The sequence below is a fragment of the Sciurus vulgaris genome (assembly GCF_902686455.1).
Source record: "Sciurus vulgaris genome assembly, chromosome: 12".
NCBI lineage: Eukaryota > Metazoa > Chordata > Mammalia > Rodentia > Sciuridae > Sciurus > Sciurus vulgaris.
The window spans coordinates 99,134,112-99,148,800 of NC_136473.1; the positions used below are offsets into that span (position 1 = coordinate 99,134,112).

Sequence of the window (14,689 nt, forward strand, 5' to 3'; positions counted from 1 at the left end):
ACAGATGTTCCCACCAACTTTCATAATCTGTAGAATTCTAGGAATTTAGAGTCTCAAGTAGACTTTCTGTCCCATGAATTTATCTAAAATATCCACTATAAATTCAAAAATACGTACAGAGCTCCTCTGAAAGTTAATCCCAGACACGCAAGCCCACCAAACACTGTCCTTCTCCCAAGGAGAGGCGATCGTGCCACCAAAGCACTTAAAGACACTGCTGCTCGAGTCCCCTCCTTCCCTGAGCCCCTTGCTTCTTCTCATCTCCAAAAAGAACAGACAATTTTGATGAAAATTCCGGGGTGCTCATCTGTAGCAAATTGTGATCTGGCACAAAATAACCGTCTAAAGACTCAGCTGCACCAACCAGGTGGCATCACCAGTCAACAGGGTTCCCAACCACTGGGGGAAGCAGCACAAACCACTAACCCAAGCAACTACCCCTACCTGAACTTCCTGGTAGGAGATTAAAGCACTTAAACCAGGACCCATCCCTGAAACATCTTTTTACAGCTTAAAACTTCCCTAAATTTCTTCCAAACTCTGAAATTCCACTCTTTTATTATGCTAGTTAGCCACTGCCTTCGTTCATTTTACACTGCTATCACCAAACATGAAAGACAAGGTAATTTATAAGGAACAGAAACTCATCTGCTCACAGTTTGGGAGGCTACAAAGTCCAAGAGGCCGGTGCTGGCCTCTGGGAGGGCCTCCTTGGTGTGTCCTAACACAGAGAGGGTATCACATGCGAGAGTACCCCAGAAAACAAGAGGGGGCCAAACTCACTTTCACAACAAACCCACACCCGACAGTGACGGCAGACCTAACTACCACTTTAAGGTCCCACACTCAACACTAGCTCTGGGGATCAAGTTCCCAACACCTGAACTTGGGGGACACAATCCAACCAGAGCAGCCTCGTGTTTTTAAACGTCCACTGAATGCCAACATTCCCAGAAACTATGGGTCTTGCTGTTGTAAGGGACAGGGGCAGAAAACTTCAACCTCTTATCTTGATGCAACCTTTTTACATTGCCAAGTTAATACAGTTTAGTCCTTAAGAGTTTCTAAAACCCAGGACATGGATTTTGAGAACATGTGGGCAGACCACTCCTCCTGCCTCTAATTTGTGCTGCCGGAGCCGGAAAATACTGCTCCCCAATCCCTGCCAGCGCACGGAAAACTCAAAACAAAGCAGCCCGCTCACTTCATCATGCTGTCACTACCCCCTTTCTGAAAGTCGTAAAGGTCTTCTCTTGGAAATAGTTCGGATTCTGTCATCCCATCTGAAGGAAACTGATAGAATAACCTGAGAAAATATTATATTTATATCTCTATATTTTACCAATGCAGGGGTGGGGCTGGAACCAGGGGTGGGTTAAATCTGACCTCAGCAGCAGGTACCATCCCACTCAACCTCCCATGAGAGAGGAAACTCAGCAGAAGCGTTTAAAAATCCTCAGGTCCTCCGAGGCGATGGTGGAAACACCTTCATCACAGAAATGCACAGAATGCGCACTAAGCAGGTCCTAAGTAGAAAAAGGCAGAAAGGCAGTGACAACAATACTGTAATCCATCGGCCAACTCACACCTGTAAAGTGCTAGCGAGTTCTGATTTTTTTTTTTTTTTTTGTGAGGTCCTAGAAGTAGAGGTAGAATACAGTGGGGGAGAAGCACAAAATACTTACCAAACACACATCCTAAATGGGGCCTGTGACTCCTTTGACAGAGATAAATAAAAAGAGGAAGAAAAAAAAGTACGGGAAAACTCAAGGAGTGGATGTTGACTGACTGATCGACCTGCATACACAGAAATCAAAGTGAACGGCACCACTTCTGGGTCTGAAAGATGGAAATGGTGACCAAGAAAGTTCCTGGGGCCACAGCAGTTACCTATCCATCAATCGAAAAAAGATAGGTTAGATCTGTTCAGTTAGCAACCTTGACTAACAGCAAGGAAAAAACCACTCTGTAAGGGTTTCAGTTTACTCAGCAAAGAGGAAACAAAATAGAATCTGGAGATCCACCCTTATCTTTGATGATGTCAGATTAAGTAAGCAACTGCACTGAACCCAGCAATCCTCAACAACCAGAAAGCGGTCATGGATAAGGCAGAAAGGAGATAAGGAGGGAGAGTCCCTGGGAGGCGTGAGCACTGACTACCCTTCAGGACATGTGGTTGTGCATGCTTTTCCTTCAGTACACATTGACAGGACCCAGGACTTCAATCTGAAATTCAATAAATTCCTTAGAGATTTCTAGAGGTACTAATGCTAAATAAGATACAACTAGCAAAAGTACCCAGAACTCAAAATTCTTCCTCGAAAATAGCCTTCTGTCCTTCACAAGTAAGTGTGAAGCCCTTTTTAACAGAAGTGACCGAAATCCAGAGCTCCACAAGCAGAGGTCTGGCAGAGAAACCAGGCTGAGCTCTTCAGTTTGAGATTCTCAGTCATTTTCACGCCCCAGTTTAAGGTCTCCACAGTTGGCCACCACTTACCAAGTTGGACCTCACAGGCCGAGTGGCAAGGGCCCCGCCCCATGGGGGTCTGGATTTCCACCCAAACACACCTGTGTGACCTCAGAGGCCTCCCTCCTCTTACCTTATCATTGCACAGGGGATATTTCTCAAGACTGAAGGGTTCAGAGGTAAACAGAGGTCCCCAAAGGAAGGTACACTAACTCTCTTCTGTCACCCAGTTTTTGAGTTCCGGTTCTCTCTGGACCCACCCAACATGTGCCCACTATGCCATGAAAGGCCTCCAATGCCTTCCCCACCATCTGGCCACGTGCAGGCCTTCTACAGGCAACTCACCCTACTGGCAAGTCCTCCGCCCATGTCCACTACTTTTCATCAAGACCCGAGCACCTTCTGCAGGCCACTTCAATCCATGCTCTGCAAGGTGCTCTGCGGGTGCTCTGCGGACATTGCCTCCGCACTTTAGAAAGTTCCAACACAGGGCTGGGGAGATAGCTCAGCTGGTAGAGTGCTTGCCTCGCGAGCACAAGGCCCCGAGTTCGATCCCCAGTACCGCAAAAAAAAAAAAAAAATGTTCCGACAGTATTATTTTTCCTGTATGTGAATGTTTTTGTCTTGTCTCCTCAAATGCACTGCAAATCACCACAGGATAAAGAAAATGTCTTCAATATCCACGATTAACTCCCACGTCCCACATTACAAATGCACCAAAATGAATAACTGTTCTCCCCAGCTCCCTTATTTATACAACATCTCTGTCTGCAAATTGGAAGCCCAATGCAATAAGTTCCTCTGATCTCAAGGGGGGCAGGTCTTCTCACACAAGTACAAACACTTCACAAAGTCCCGTAAGCTTCCCCCAAGAAAGCCACGCAATTCCAGCTTCAGAATTATTTTTTCCCGACAGGCTCAGTGAGAAGCAGCCACGACCCCAGTACCTGTTAAAGGAAAGAAGAGGGGGCCCTCAGAGCATAGAAGGAATCTGTGGAACACTTAGGTGTTGTTTCACCCAATAGTGAGCTGTAAGACAACTAGACACGGTGAGCATAGCACCTGCCACATTCCTAACGACTTCTCTACGCCTGCAGGAACAGCCACAGCCTCACTGTTCTGCCACATCGAACCACAAAGCACTGATGCAAAGCACCACCTGCTTCAAGCAGGTGACAGGAGCCACGAAGGCCGTGCCTCCCCTAGCTGCCTCTGCAAACACCACGGCGACTTCCACCCGAACGGCGGACAGCCCAATTAAACTCGGCGGGCTTACTTGTCGGCTCACTCAACAAATATCTGTCAATGCCTATTAAAGCCAGCAGCTTCAGTAAAAAGGAAAAGGATGGTTTTAAAAAAAAAAAAAAACTCTTCTGAGATGTGTAAGCCTCAGATTCTGCGCTCTCCTACTTTCGGTCACAAATTACACCATAAATTAAAAAATCACCTGGATGTTATTTTGTGCTAAAATTGGTTGAAAGTGTCTTAACTCTCTTTGAGGAATAATTTACATGCAATAAGACGTCTGCAAATATGAACAGCTCTGGATTTCTTCAGATCAAGATGAAAAGCACAAAATCAGAAGAATAACAACAACAACAAACAAAAAAAGACTAGCCCCTAACCATGTCTCTAGCAACACTGACAGGCTGTTTGTCGCTGCCAGGGATGATCATTCTGGTTAGCAGAGATCTTCACGTATACTGTGAAGCCCTTTACCGTCATGAAACTAAACGCACCAAGTCCCTAACCCTACCCAAGACCACATGCCAAACTCAAAAAATTAAAATTAAACATGAAGGCTGATAGTGAATTAAGATTTCCACCAACATAAAATAAAGACCCAAAGAATAAAACAGTGCAGTGTTGCCTTTAATATACCCAGAAGGAGCCATTGAGTTGGGGGGGGGGGGGGGGATAAAAGAAGAGAGCTGAGGAACTATCACCCCTAAAGTTTTAAAAAGAAAGCTGGCAGGCCCTAATTCATCCCTCAGACTTGCCACAAGGTTCTCCTCCCACAAGAGATCTGAGCACCATTGTCCAAGACAGAGATAAGTCGTTTTATTTCATGAATATGTAGCTGCAGAAGGCACCAGACTGACGGGGGCCAGTTATTTCCAGCTGGCCCCCTGGAAGGGCACATGGGAAGAGAGGAAGATGCACTTATTTAGTGTTGACCAAGTCTGGAGCTGTATGCCAAAACCTCAGGGACATTTCCATAAATGAGTTTTCTCTCAGCCTCGAGTAGCAAGCCGTCACTTGTAGGCCCAAATGAACAAACAACTTTATTCTAAGATGCTTACAAATGCCAGCAGGGCCCTCTCACAGATCCTAGGGGAAGAAACCAAGAAGGATAATACAACCCCAGTGCACAACCACCTTGAAATTTTACCCTCTGAAACTCTTTAAGAGACAAATTAATCACTAATTTTTAAGTCTTCTCAGGAATTTTGAGTAGTAAAAAACAAACAGCTCTGCTCTCAACTTGAACACATTTCCCTAAAACCCAAACAGGACAGCAATGAAGCTGTCAATTAGGAACAGCTGGAGAGGAGAAGCACGTAAAGAAGCATGTTGGGTGTGTGTATGTGTGTCAAAGATGGACGAACTAGGTGATGCCGTCTCCCTGCCCACCTGGGTGTGCCCCGGTATCAACCTGTCCCCCACTCTCTCCTTCATGTCCTGAAGGGAAGGCATGCCCCAGTATGCGAGTCTTCTCATTCTACCCTGATGCACTAAATAAACTAAGATGCCACACACAACAGACAAATACGATATTTCACAGGAATCTTCCTCCCCAACTGCTTAATAATCCTTAGAGAGTCTTTTTCAGTGATGCACAAGTGAATGTATATGCTTTAAATAAAAGCTTTCTTATGACCGTTTCTAAAGGGAAGAGCAGACTAACATTAATATTTCAGTCATACATGCGCACACGTGGGAACTTAGGAGTTTTCTCATATAATCTAGACTGACTTTAAGTCATGTCAGCCGTGTAATTTTTACCCAAAAGAAGTTAGTCATGGACTAACTAGTACTTCCACACCTAACTTAGTACTTTTTTAAAAGCTATAGAAATAAAGCTACCACATCACATTTTCCCCCACTTTGGTGCTGGGGATTGAACCCAGGGCCTTGTGCTTACAAAGCACTCTACCGACTGAGCTATCTCCCCAGCCCCTACATATCACATTTAATATCAGCTACTATAGTGGTGCATAACTCTTGAACATGGAGAGATAGCACTGATAAAAATAAACACAGCTTAAAGGTATGGCTTCAAAGAATTTCAGCTAATGGGCAACATGCTGGGACATTTATAATTCAGCTAATGGTTGATTCACTCACACTACATGGATTTATGAACACTCCATCAGACAAACTGCTAAGTACTGGAAATGCAGCACCTCCCACCTCCAACCAAATGGTAAATTTAGTGAATTTTCTCTGCCAGCATCTCTCACTTAGGACTTATTATATGACATGAGTACACTGGTCTAAAGCAGAGGTCACCAAATTTATTCAATGGTAAGTAGTTTAGCCTTTGTGGGCTGGGACATAGGGAGTCTGTCCAAATTACTCAACTCTACCTTGGCAGTATAAAAACAATCATAAACAATGTGTCATTCGATTCTATGGGCTTAACTGTGTTCCAGTAAAGCTTTATGGATACTAAGATTTCGAATTTTTTTTTTTTTTTTTTCGTACTAAGGATTTAACTCAGGGGCATTTTACCACTGAGCTGCATCCCCAGGCCTTTTTATCTTTTATTTTGAGAAAAGGTCCAAGTTGCTGAGGCTGGCCTCAATCAAACTTGTGAGTCTCCTGTCTCAGCCTCCCAAGTCATTGGGATTACAGGTTATGCATGCAATTTTCAAATGTTGCACAATATTATTCTTTTTTTTTTTTTCTTTTTTTTTTTTGCGGTGCTGGGAATTGAACCCAAAGCCTTGTGATTATGAGGCAGCACTCTAGCAATTGAGCTATATCCCCAGCCCATATTATTCCTTTTTTTTTTTTTTTTTTTTTTTTCAATTAAAAAAGCACCAACCATTCCTAGCTCATAGCTCACACAAAAATAGGTGTCAGGGCTAGGCTGAATTTGGCCAGGGGGCCATGATTTGCCTACCCCCAAGTCTAGAGACACAGATTTCATCTAGACTTCATCTGTTATGGTTTGGATATGATTGCCCCCAAAAAGGCTCAGATTAAGTAATGCAGTAATGTTCAGAGGTGAGATGACTAGATTACAAGAGCTGTAACATAACTGGATCAATCTATCTGATGGGTTGATAATTTGAATGGATTACTAGGTGGTAACTGTAGGGAGGTGGGGCATGGTTGGAGGAAGTAGGTCACTGGGGTATGACCTTGGAGATTATAACTTGTCCCTAGCTCTTTCTCTGCCTCCCACCCACCATGAGCTGAGAAGCTTTCTACTACCACGCCCTTCCACCATGATGTTCTGCCTCATTTTAGGTCCAGAGCAATGGAGTCTGCTGACCATGGACTGAACCTCTGAAACTGTGAGCCCAAAATAAACTTTTCCTCCTCTAAGTTGTTCCTGTCAGGTATTTTGGTCACAGCAAAGAAATGCTGACTAAAACATCATGTAAGCCCAAGGTCAGAGCAATGTCCTATAAATCACTATCCATTCAAGAATTCACTTTGTGCCAAAGCACAGAGAGCAACAAACAAGTGTTCATGCAGTACTGAAATCAAAGACGACTAAGTCCCCAATCCTGTCTTTAAAGACTTCCTGGTATGCACCTTTAGTCCTAGCTACTCAGGATACTGAGGCAGGAAGACCTAATCCTTGACTTAGGATTTACTGGCTTTACAATGATGTGAAAGTGATACACATTCAGTAGAAAATGGACTTTGAATTTTGAATCTTGATCTTTTCCTGAGCTACTCAGATGCAGTACTGAGGTGATGCTGGGGTACTGCAAAGAACTGCAGCTCCCTGTCAGCTACTCAATCGCAGAGAAAACAACCTATATGCTACAGTACACTGTGTTGCAAAGTTATGATATTCAAGAGACTGGGCATATTAATGCATTTGACTCAATATTTTCAACTCACAATATATTTATTGGGACCTAATCCTATCATAAGTTGAGAAGCATCTGTATAAGGAGCAAAACTGAAGGCAGAAAGACCGTCAGTTAGGAGGCCACTGAAGTAAGCCAGGTGAAATTCACTGGGTATCTACATTAAGGCCCAAGCAAAGAGGATGGAAAGATAAACATTCAAGAGCCACAGTGGGTGGGAATAGGAAGCACAGTATATTAAAGATGGGTGGGAAATAAAGGAATGGAGATATAGCTGACCCTCTGGGCTCACCAGAGTAATCTTGACTGGTGACGCCTGTCAAGCATGGTTATCTTTCAGAGGTGACTTGGGAAGACAAGGTTGAGAGCCTCAGTGTTAGACAGTAGCGCATTCCCTGACCCAGAAAATGCCAAAACACCTTCAAGTTAGGTGAGACAATAAGGAGTGAATTTAGTTTTGAATATGGCCCAGAGACAAACCCCAATTAACCATATGCAACAAGTCTTTAGATCTGGAGAAAGAACTAATCTGGAAATACAAAATACAAATCTAAAACCTATAAATCTGTAAACAGTAAATAAGCCTTGAGGTTAAAATGAATTCATTCAGGGACAGGGGCAACACGAAAATGGACTAGAGGTACAAAGGAACGGACGGAGGAATGTCAAGGAAGACAACCAAAGGAGTTCAGCGTCTCTGAATCAGTGTGTATATGAACTTTTAAGTTGCCCTGGAATAAACTAAACATTCTTTTAAGAGATGAAGCTACAAGCCACATGAGCCAGTATACTCAACTAGAGTCCAAGACCTACCTGCACGACAACATGTCAAGTCACAACCATAGGATCCTCATCTTTGCCTTCACTGAGTCATGAAAAATCTAGTCATTGATAAACTGGAGGATTTATCAACTTCAAAATACCGTAAGGATGCCCTTGATTTATTTTTGCAGTGGCATTACAACTGACTGTAAATTCCACGTGGCAGAGAATAAGCTCCTGAAAACAGGACCCCCTCAATCTTCTACATCTTTCTATCAGCCAGAGCACTATGTATTTCATGGATATTTTAAAAACGTTTGTGAGGTATTTGGCAGTAACATGAGAATGTATGCATGGGGCAAGGAATGCATAGCAAAAGGCATAACCAACTTCCTAAAAGGATTTAGAATTGGTCAAATTTTATTCCTCCCACAAATGCAACAAATGACAAATTGATGGGGTGAAAGAGATGCCTGATAGCTCCAACATTTCTAATGTGTCACTTTTTTTTTTTTTCTGAGTGCCTTAGAAAAACGGGAAAGGAATTTGCAGAAAAAGCAGTGAACTATAGGATAGGAAAAACAGCCAACAGCAACTTTTGTAAAACTGTTCAACAACTACTGGTCATTAAAGAACATCTCCTTAAACTTCTCAAGTTGAAACCTGCAAAATGTAAATCAGGCCTTTGTGAGACAAACTAAAATAGTGTCCCCTCAGGGTGCACAAATACCACAGTGAAGTCACCAGAGCGAGCTACTCCCTGACACAGTCAGAGCCTACCTTGTACAGATTTTCTTGGAAGAAAAAAAAACTGCTGTTCACGTTAAACACACTCATCAGAGGACCAAACAGAATAAAATGGAATAACCTTATATGTCAATTATTCTGATTTGTACACACAAAAGGGAATTCACTTATAAAGAATTTTGTTTAATCGCTGTTCATTCCTAAGTTTTATGAGGAACTTGGAAACTAATCTGGTCTCTGTTAATTTTGAGAGTTCCATAAACTTTGATTTGAGTTGGTTTTATAAGCACTCTTTCCTTAATCTAATTGTTTCAAGTAAGAGGGAAAGCTACCTTCCTCCAAGTTCAAGAACCTGTCTGCCAACTTTCTATCCATGTTTATCAAATTATTAAAGGTACTGTTTAATAAAAGACAAATCCTCAGTTACACTTTTATAATCTTACCCCTTGCGTACTGATAAAACTTATTATAAGACATAAAAGTCAAACTTCTGAACAGCAACTTAATGATCCATACAGAAGTTAGCAGATCTAGAAGGAAAAATAAAATAAGAAAAACTTGTTTTTAGAAAAGGGTGCCTGACAGAGTTCTCTCCACACAGGCAGAAAGTACAGTTCTGGTTCTCACAGCAATTTAACTCTTTATATCTGGAGATGCTCTTCACCCTGGATTACTGTATGTGCAGTTTAAGACCTGACAGATTTCAGAATCCAGGCTGTTTTTCCTGGCTTTTATAACAGCAAGCGATGATACTAGTACAATGATCTAATTTGTTCCTGCCAGATATTAAAATATGTCTCTGCCTCCTCCCAAAGAGGTACCAGTTAAAATGATCATGTAATTTGATATGTGTATGCATAAAAAATTTCTGAAGGATTACATAAGAAATCACAAAGGGTGGTCTCCAGGAGCTTAGCAACTGGAGACAGCTCACATACTATATTTACTGTTTATCATGTCATTTTTTATTTTTATAATAAAAGGTAACTTATGATCAATGCCAAAACATGTGCCTTTCTTATAACTACTTAAGTGTGATGTAACCAGGCTTATTTTACAGCTTACTGTGATTAAAGTTCAACATCAAAAGGAGGCTAGCACAGTGGTGGCAAGACCTAGTTCTTTCACACTGCTCACTCTGAGTTTCACATGCTCTGTAAGGGCAGAGCACAATATGCATCACTTGTTTAAGGGTATGTGAAATTTGAACTGGATGGGAGATTTAATGGACGCACAAAACAGTCATGGTACTTGAATTCATGGGAAATAATTAGTTAGCTAGAGCCCATGAAGTAACTGAAGTTAGGGAGTGAATATGCTGATATCAAAACACACACTGATAAAGCCTTGCCCACTTGCCATAAATTGTTGATCGTAACATTCACGCATACATATGTCCTTGTCACCAAAAAGAAAGTGGGGGGAGAAATGAACATCAACCCCAATACACAAATCTCCCTCCCACTTCCCACCTCCTCCACTACACCGTTTCCTCCAGGACATGGCTTCTGATCCAAAAACAAGCACAGTAAGTTCTAGTCCAGTTTTTATAAACTAACTAAAAAGCTTTAAAAAGTACATGCTTTCACAACTAATGATAAAAAATAATATATTTCAATTAACTTTTTAAGTTTTAAATTCATAGTTTTATGAATGTCACTTAGCAAAGATATGACCAAAAACTGAAGAATATTTCAGCAAAAACAAGTCAAAGCATAAAACATTTTTAAAGTTAAAAAAAAAAAAAAAAAAGAGTCCTAACGAGGTGTACTCTAAAGATCTCTTTTGAACTTGTTATCATGATGACCCTAAGTATCTATCAGCCCCCTAGCATTAGCAAATTAACTTGACTGATACTCTCTTAGTCTACTATATTGTCTTTGCAACAGAGAAGTGACCACTGAGTAATCTATCTACCTCTACAATCACTTGAAATAAACTAGCTACCTGGAGCCTACAACAGAAAAGTAGGAAAAGTTAAGATAGATAGTCTATCATTCAGGACAGAACAACGGCATCTCAGGCACTTTGAAACATCAAGGTAATGCCTTTTCTTTGAAATTCTTTAGATCTCAAAATGGATAATGTAAGAATTCAAGAGTATTCAAAGGTGAACACAGAAACTTTAACAAGCCAAAACTCAAACAAAAGTAATAGGATATAAATTACAAAACTAATGTTGCCCAACTTTAAAAATATAACCATTAGGGGAAGACAGTTAAAGAGCATCCCTTCAAGATTTTGAGAACCCCTGAGTCTCTTGCAATGTTTTTAGAAAGGCACCTGTTCCAAGACACCACTGCTCCTGTACATTTCTAATACCTTTAAAAAAACTGAACTCAAAGCAGTTTATTTCTACTGCTAAAAAACAGGTTGCCACGTGGGTTCATTCATGAACTTATTTCCAAAAAGTTTCATCTTCCCAATGATTCATCTACAAACAAAAACTTATTTACTATAAAGGTATTAAATACTGCTTTTCTAAAACTTTTTCCACACACAGTAATTTAATTACACTTCTCAAGCACTTTTCATAAGTCGTATTCTTCCTCTGGAATCTTGATAAATTATACCAAGTTTAGTGTGTTAGAGATCAGTACAAAGAAAAATACAAAACCATGATCAAAAGGACTATATGCCTACAAAATGTCCCTTTCAAACATCCCCAGATAATGTTATGAGTCCTATAGAATTACCCTGCTTTGACAGAAGAATGGCTTGGGGCAGTCTGTTCTCTCAGGAACTTCATTAGTACCAGCTAGTGGTAAAAATCAAGTCTCCCACTGCAAGGGGGTTTGAAGAATTACAAATCAAATGTCAGGTTCACATACATGTTACTTTGTTAAACACAATAATGAAAAAAATTTTCACTTGTTTCTGTATCACGATAATGAAAAAAAAAAAAAAAAACTTGCCAAGATTAAACAGAATTTCTGATACTTTCAAATAAATGTCCTTTCTCTTCACAGCCCTGTCATGCAATTTTCTATACATCCTTTGACCAATTTCTAAAAAGGTCACTTAGGTGTGTTTCTACACTTGCTGACTCAAAAGCAAAAGCCAAGACACTGAGAACTATATGCTGGGACAAAACTGTTCCCAACAATTAGAGCAGGATACTTCCTTTTGTTTTCTCTCTACAAGGATTAGCAGTGAAATAGCTTCGTGGCTCTTAATTGAGGCTGAACAGCCCTAAAGAACAATAACTTTTAAAGTGAATTTCTATTTTAATTACACATAGGCAATATAGGCAGTAAAGGTATTTGCTCCCCTTGAATTCCTTAACAGCAGTCTGCCTCAATCCTGGAGAAAGACTAGCATCTAAAGTTTTTAAAGGCAAAAGGGTTCAAGGTGGACCTTCCTGCCTCTGACCACGCATAGAAGCATGCCTTCAGATGGCCCTGCTAGGGTAGAGAAAAAGAGGATGGGTGTTTTTGACCGAAGCTTCAGAAAAAAAGGGACCAAAATCCTAACTGCCGAAATGGCAAGAATCCCTTAAAGTTAGAAATAAGAGGAAAGCAAATAGATGCAGCTGAGAGCATCTTGGCCCTCACCGGATGTTAAGTGCTAGATCAATTATAGAAGTTGGAGAAAGGAATTTGTTTGGTCCCTGCTGGGGAGCAGAGAGCCAGCACACGGCGTTTGGGCCCCTCAAGCTGGACCAGGGAGTGGAGACGGCCCGGGAGCTGGGTTGTTAGCGAGCTGTAGTAAGGGACAAGGCTGTCACCGCTTACCCAGGTGCAGCGTGAGGTTGATGGAGTTGGGGTACTGGACCCCGGCCAGCATGGTCTGGCTTTGCCACCAGGTGGTGTCGGCCTGGTTGTTGTAGTCGGTCAGGAAGGCTGCCCCGTGCTGCAGGTGGGGCTGCCCGGCGTCGCACAGGTGACAGGACTTGGTGACCCCGGTCACCCCGGTCTGCACACAGTACTCCTCGGGCGGAGTCCCACACGTGTTGGTGGCCACCACGGTCACGTTGAAGGCGGCGTTGACGAACTCAGGCATGCAGCGCTGCGGCCGCCCGCCCTCGTCCGTGCACTCGTCCATGGCTGCCCCGGCACAGCCCGCCGCGGCTGCCGCCAGCACGGCCAGCACCGGCCAGAGCCGCCCCCGGCGCCGCAGGGCCAGCGCGGCCCGCTCGCTGCCCCTCATCCCGCCGCCCGCGCGCTGGGCCACTGCAAAGGCCAGGGCCGGCGCGTTCCTCTCGCCCAACGGCGTCCCCGGGAGGCCGCTCCGCGGGCTGAGCCTGGGGGCCCACGGGCCGGACTCTCGCGCGGGCGGTGGCGGCGACTCGCACCGGAGAGACTGGCGGGTGGGCGCCCCTAGCGAGGACTGTGCGGCTCCCTGACCACCGCCCCCGCGCGCTGCCTCTGCGCCTCCCTCACCCACCCTGGGCGCAGCCCGCACTCTGTGCCGACCCCCGACTTCCGAGCGCGCACCCGCGCGCGCGCCGCGGGGAGGAAGGAGCAGGGGGTGGGGTCGGCCGGGTGGGGTGGGGTCTGGCGAGGAGAAAGCCCAGCCCCGGCCTCCTCGCAGCAGTTCCCGCGGCCCCCGTCGCTGCTCCCCCGCCCTCCGCGCGCCAGGGACTGCGCGTCCGCCCTGGCCACTAGCGGCGGCGGCGGGGGCGGCGGCGTCTCGCGCTCGGGCCCGCGGCGCGCGGTGGGCGGGAGGGGAGCGAGGGTGGGCGGAGAGCGGGGAGGGGGAGGAGGAGGAGGGAGGAGGAGGAGGGAGGGAGGGGCGGCGGGGCGGTGCATGCCGGGAGGCAGGCGAGGCGGTGGAGACCGGCAGCCCGAGCCGGTAGGGCACCGGGTCCTCGGCTCTGTGCCTGGGGGAGACACTCAGTTGGGTGGGGAGCGCCTAGGAGGAGCCCTTAAAGGGGCGCACAGGTCCGTGAGGTCGCTCGGGGTGACCTGCGGGCCTCAGGGCAACTTGGGCCGCGCTCGGCAGGCGAGTCCCGGCCCAGCCAGGTGTCAGCCCTTGTCCAGCCGGGCCACCGCCCCGGGGCCATGTCCGGAGGGACACATCCCAGGGGCTGCCTGTGCGCCCCAGCCCCCGGGCCGGTCCGGAGGAATGCCCCCTGCTGCGCGGGACCCTGCTCGTTTAATCCCTTCGGAGGAGAGGTCCCGGGTGTCGGGGGGCCTGACACGGACCCTGGAGAGTAAAGGGCCTGGTCGCAGCATCAAAATGAGTTTTGTGGAGCGATTTCCTGCCGCTAAATTAAAGTGTAACCAGTCGTTTAACCCGAGCAAGGAAGGAAGCGAAAAGGCTGGGAATGGAATGACATTTTTCCCCTGGGTGCGCAGACCCACTGCGAAATTCTTCCACTGTGTTGTTTGTGTTCCCCGGCTTGCCTTTAAAAGACTTGAAATTATCTGGATTCTGACATCCTCCTTTTCGGGCCTGCTGAGTCACGGAATATTCTCAGTGCCAGAATGACTCAGTTCGCAGAACCTGAGCCAGAAGATCATGAGTTGTAGTCCCAAATCAGAACCCAGGCACTTTACCCGATGCTGATAGGGCAGGCAAAGAACGGGCAAGGGCGGGTGCTGTAAAAGTGGACCAGCCAAAGGCAGCGGATTTTAAACCTTCTGGAGTCCCCAAAGTGGATACACAAAATAAAACTTTCCAGGGCCTTAATGACAAAATGACAATAATACACAGT

The 14,689-nt window shown here is 44.8% G+C and overlaps 1 protein-coding gene across 1 annotated transcript in view; it reads right to left on the reverse strand.

Annotated features, from left to right (window-relative positions):
• Nucleotides 1-13,627, reverse strand: part of LAMC1 (laminin subunit gamma 1) — a 111,847-nt gene extending 98,220 nt beyond the window's left edge. The window contains exon 1 of the mRNA XM_079108006.1: nucleotides 12,765-13,627. Coding sequence (XP_078964132.1) covers nucleotides 12,765-13,179 — 415 coding nt within the window. The 5' untranslated portion in view covers nucleotides 13,180-13,627. The remainder of the gene's footprint in view (nucleotides 1-12,764) is intronic.
• Between the last annotated feature and the right edge of the window lie 1,062 nt (nucleotides 13,628-14,689).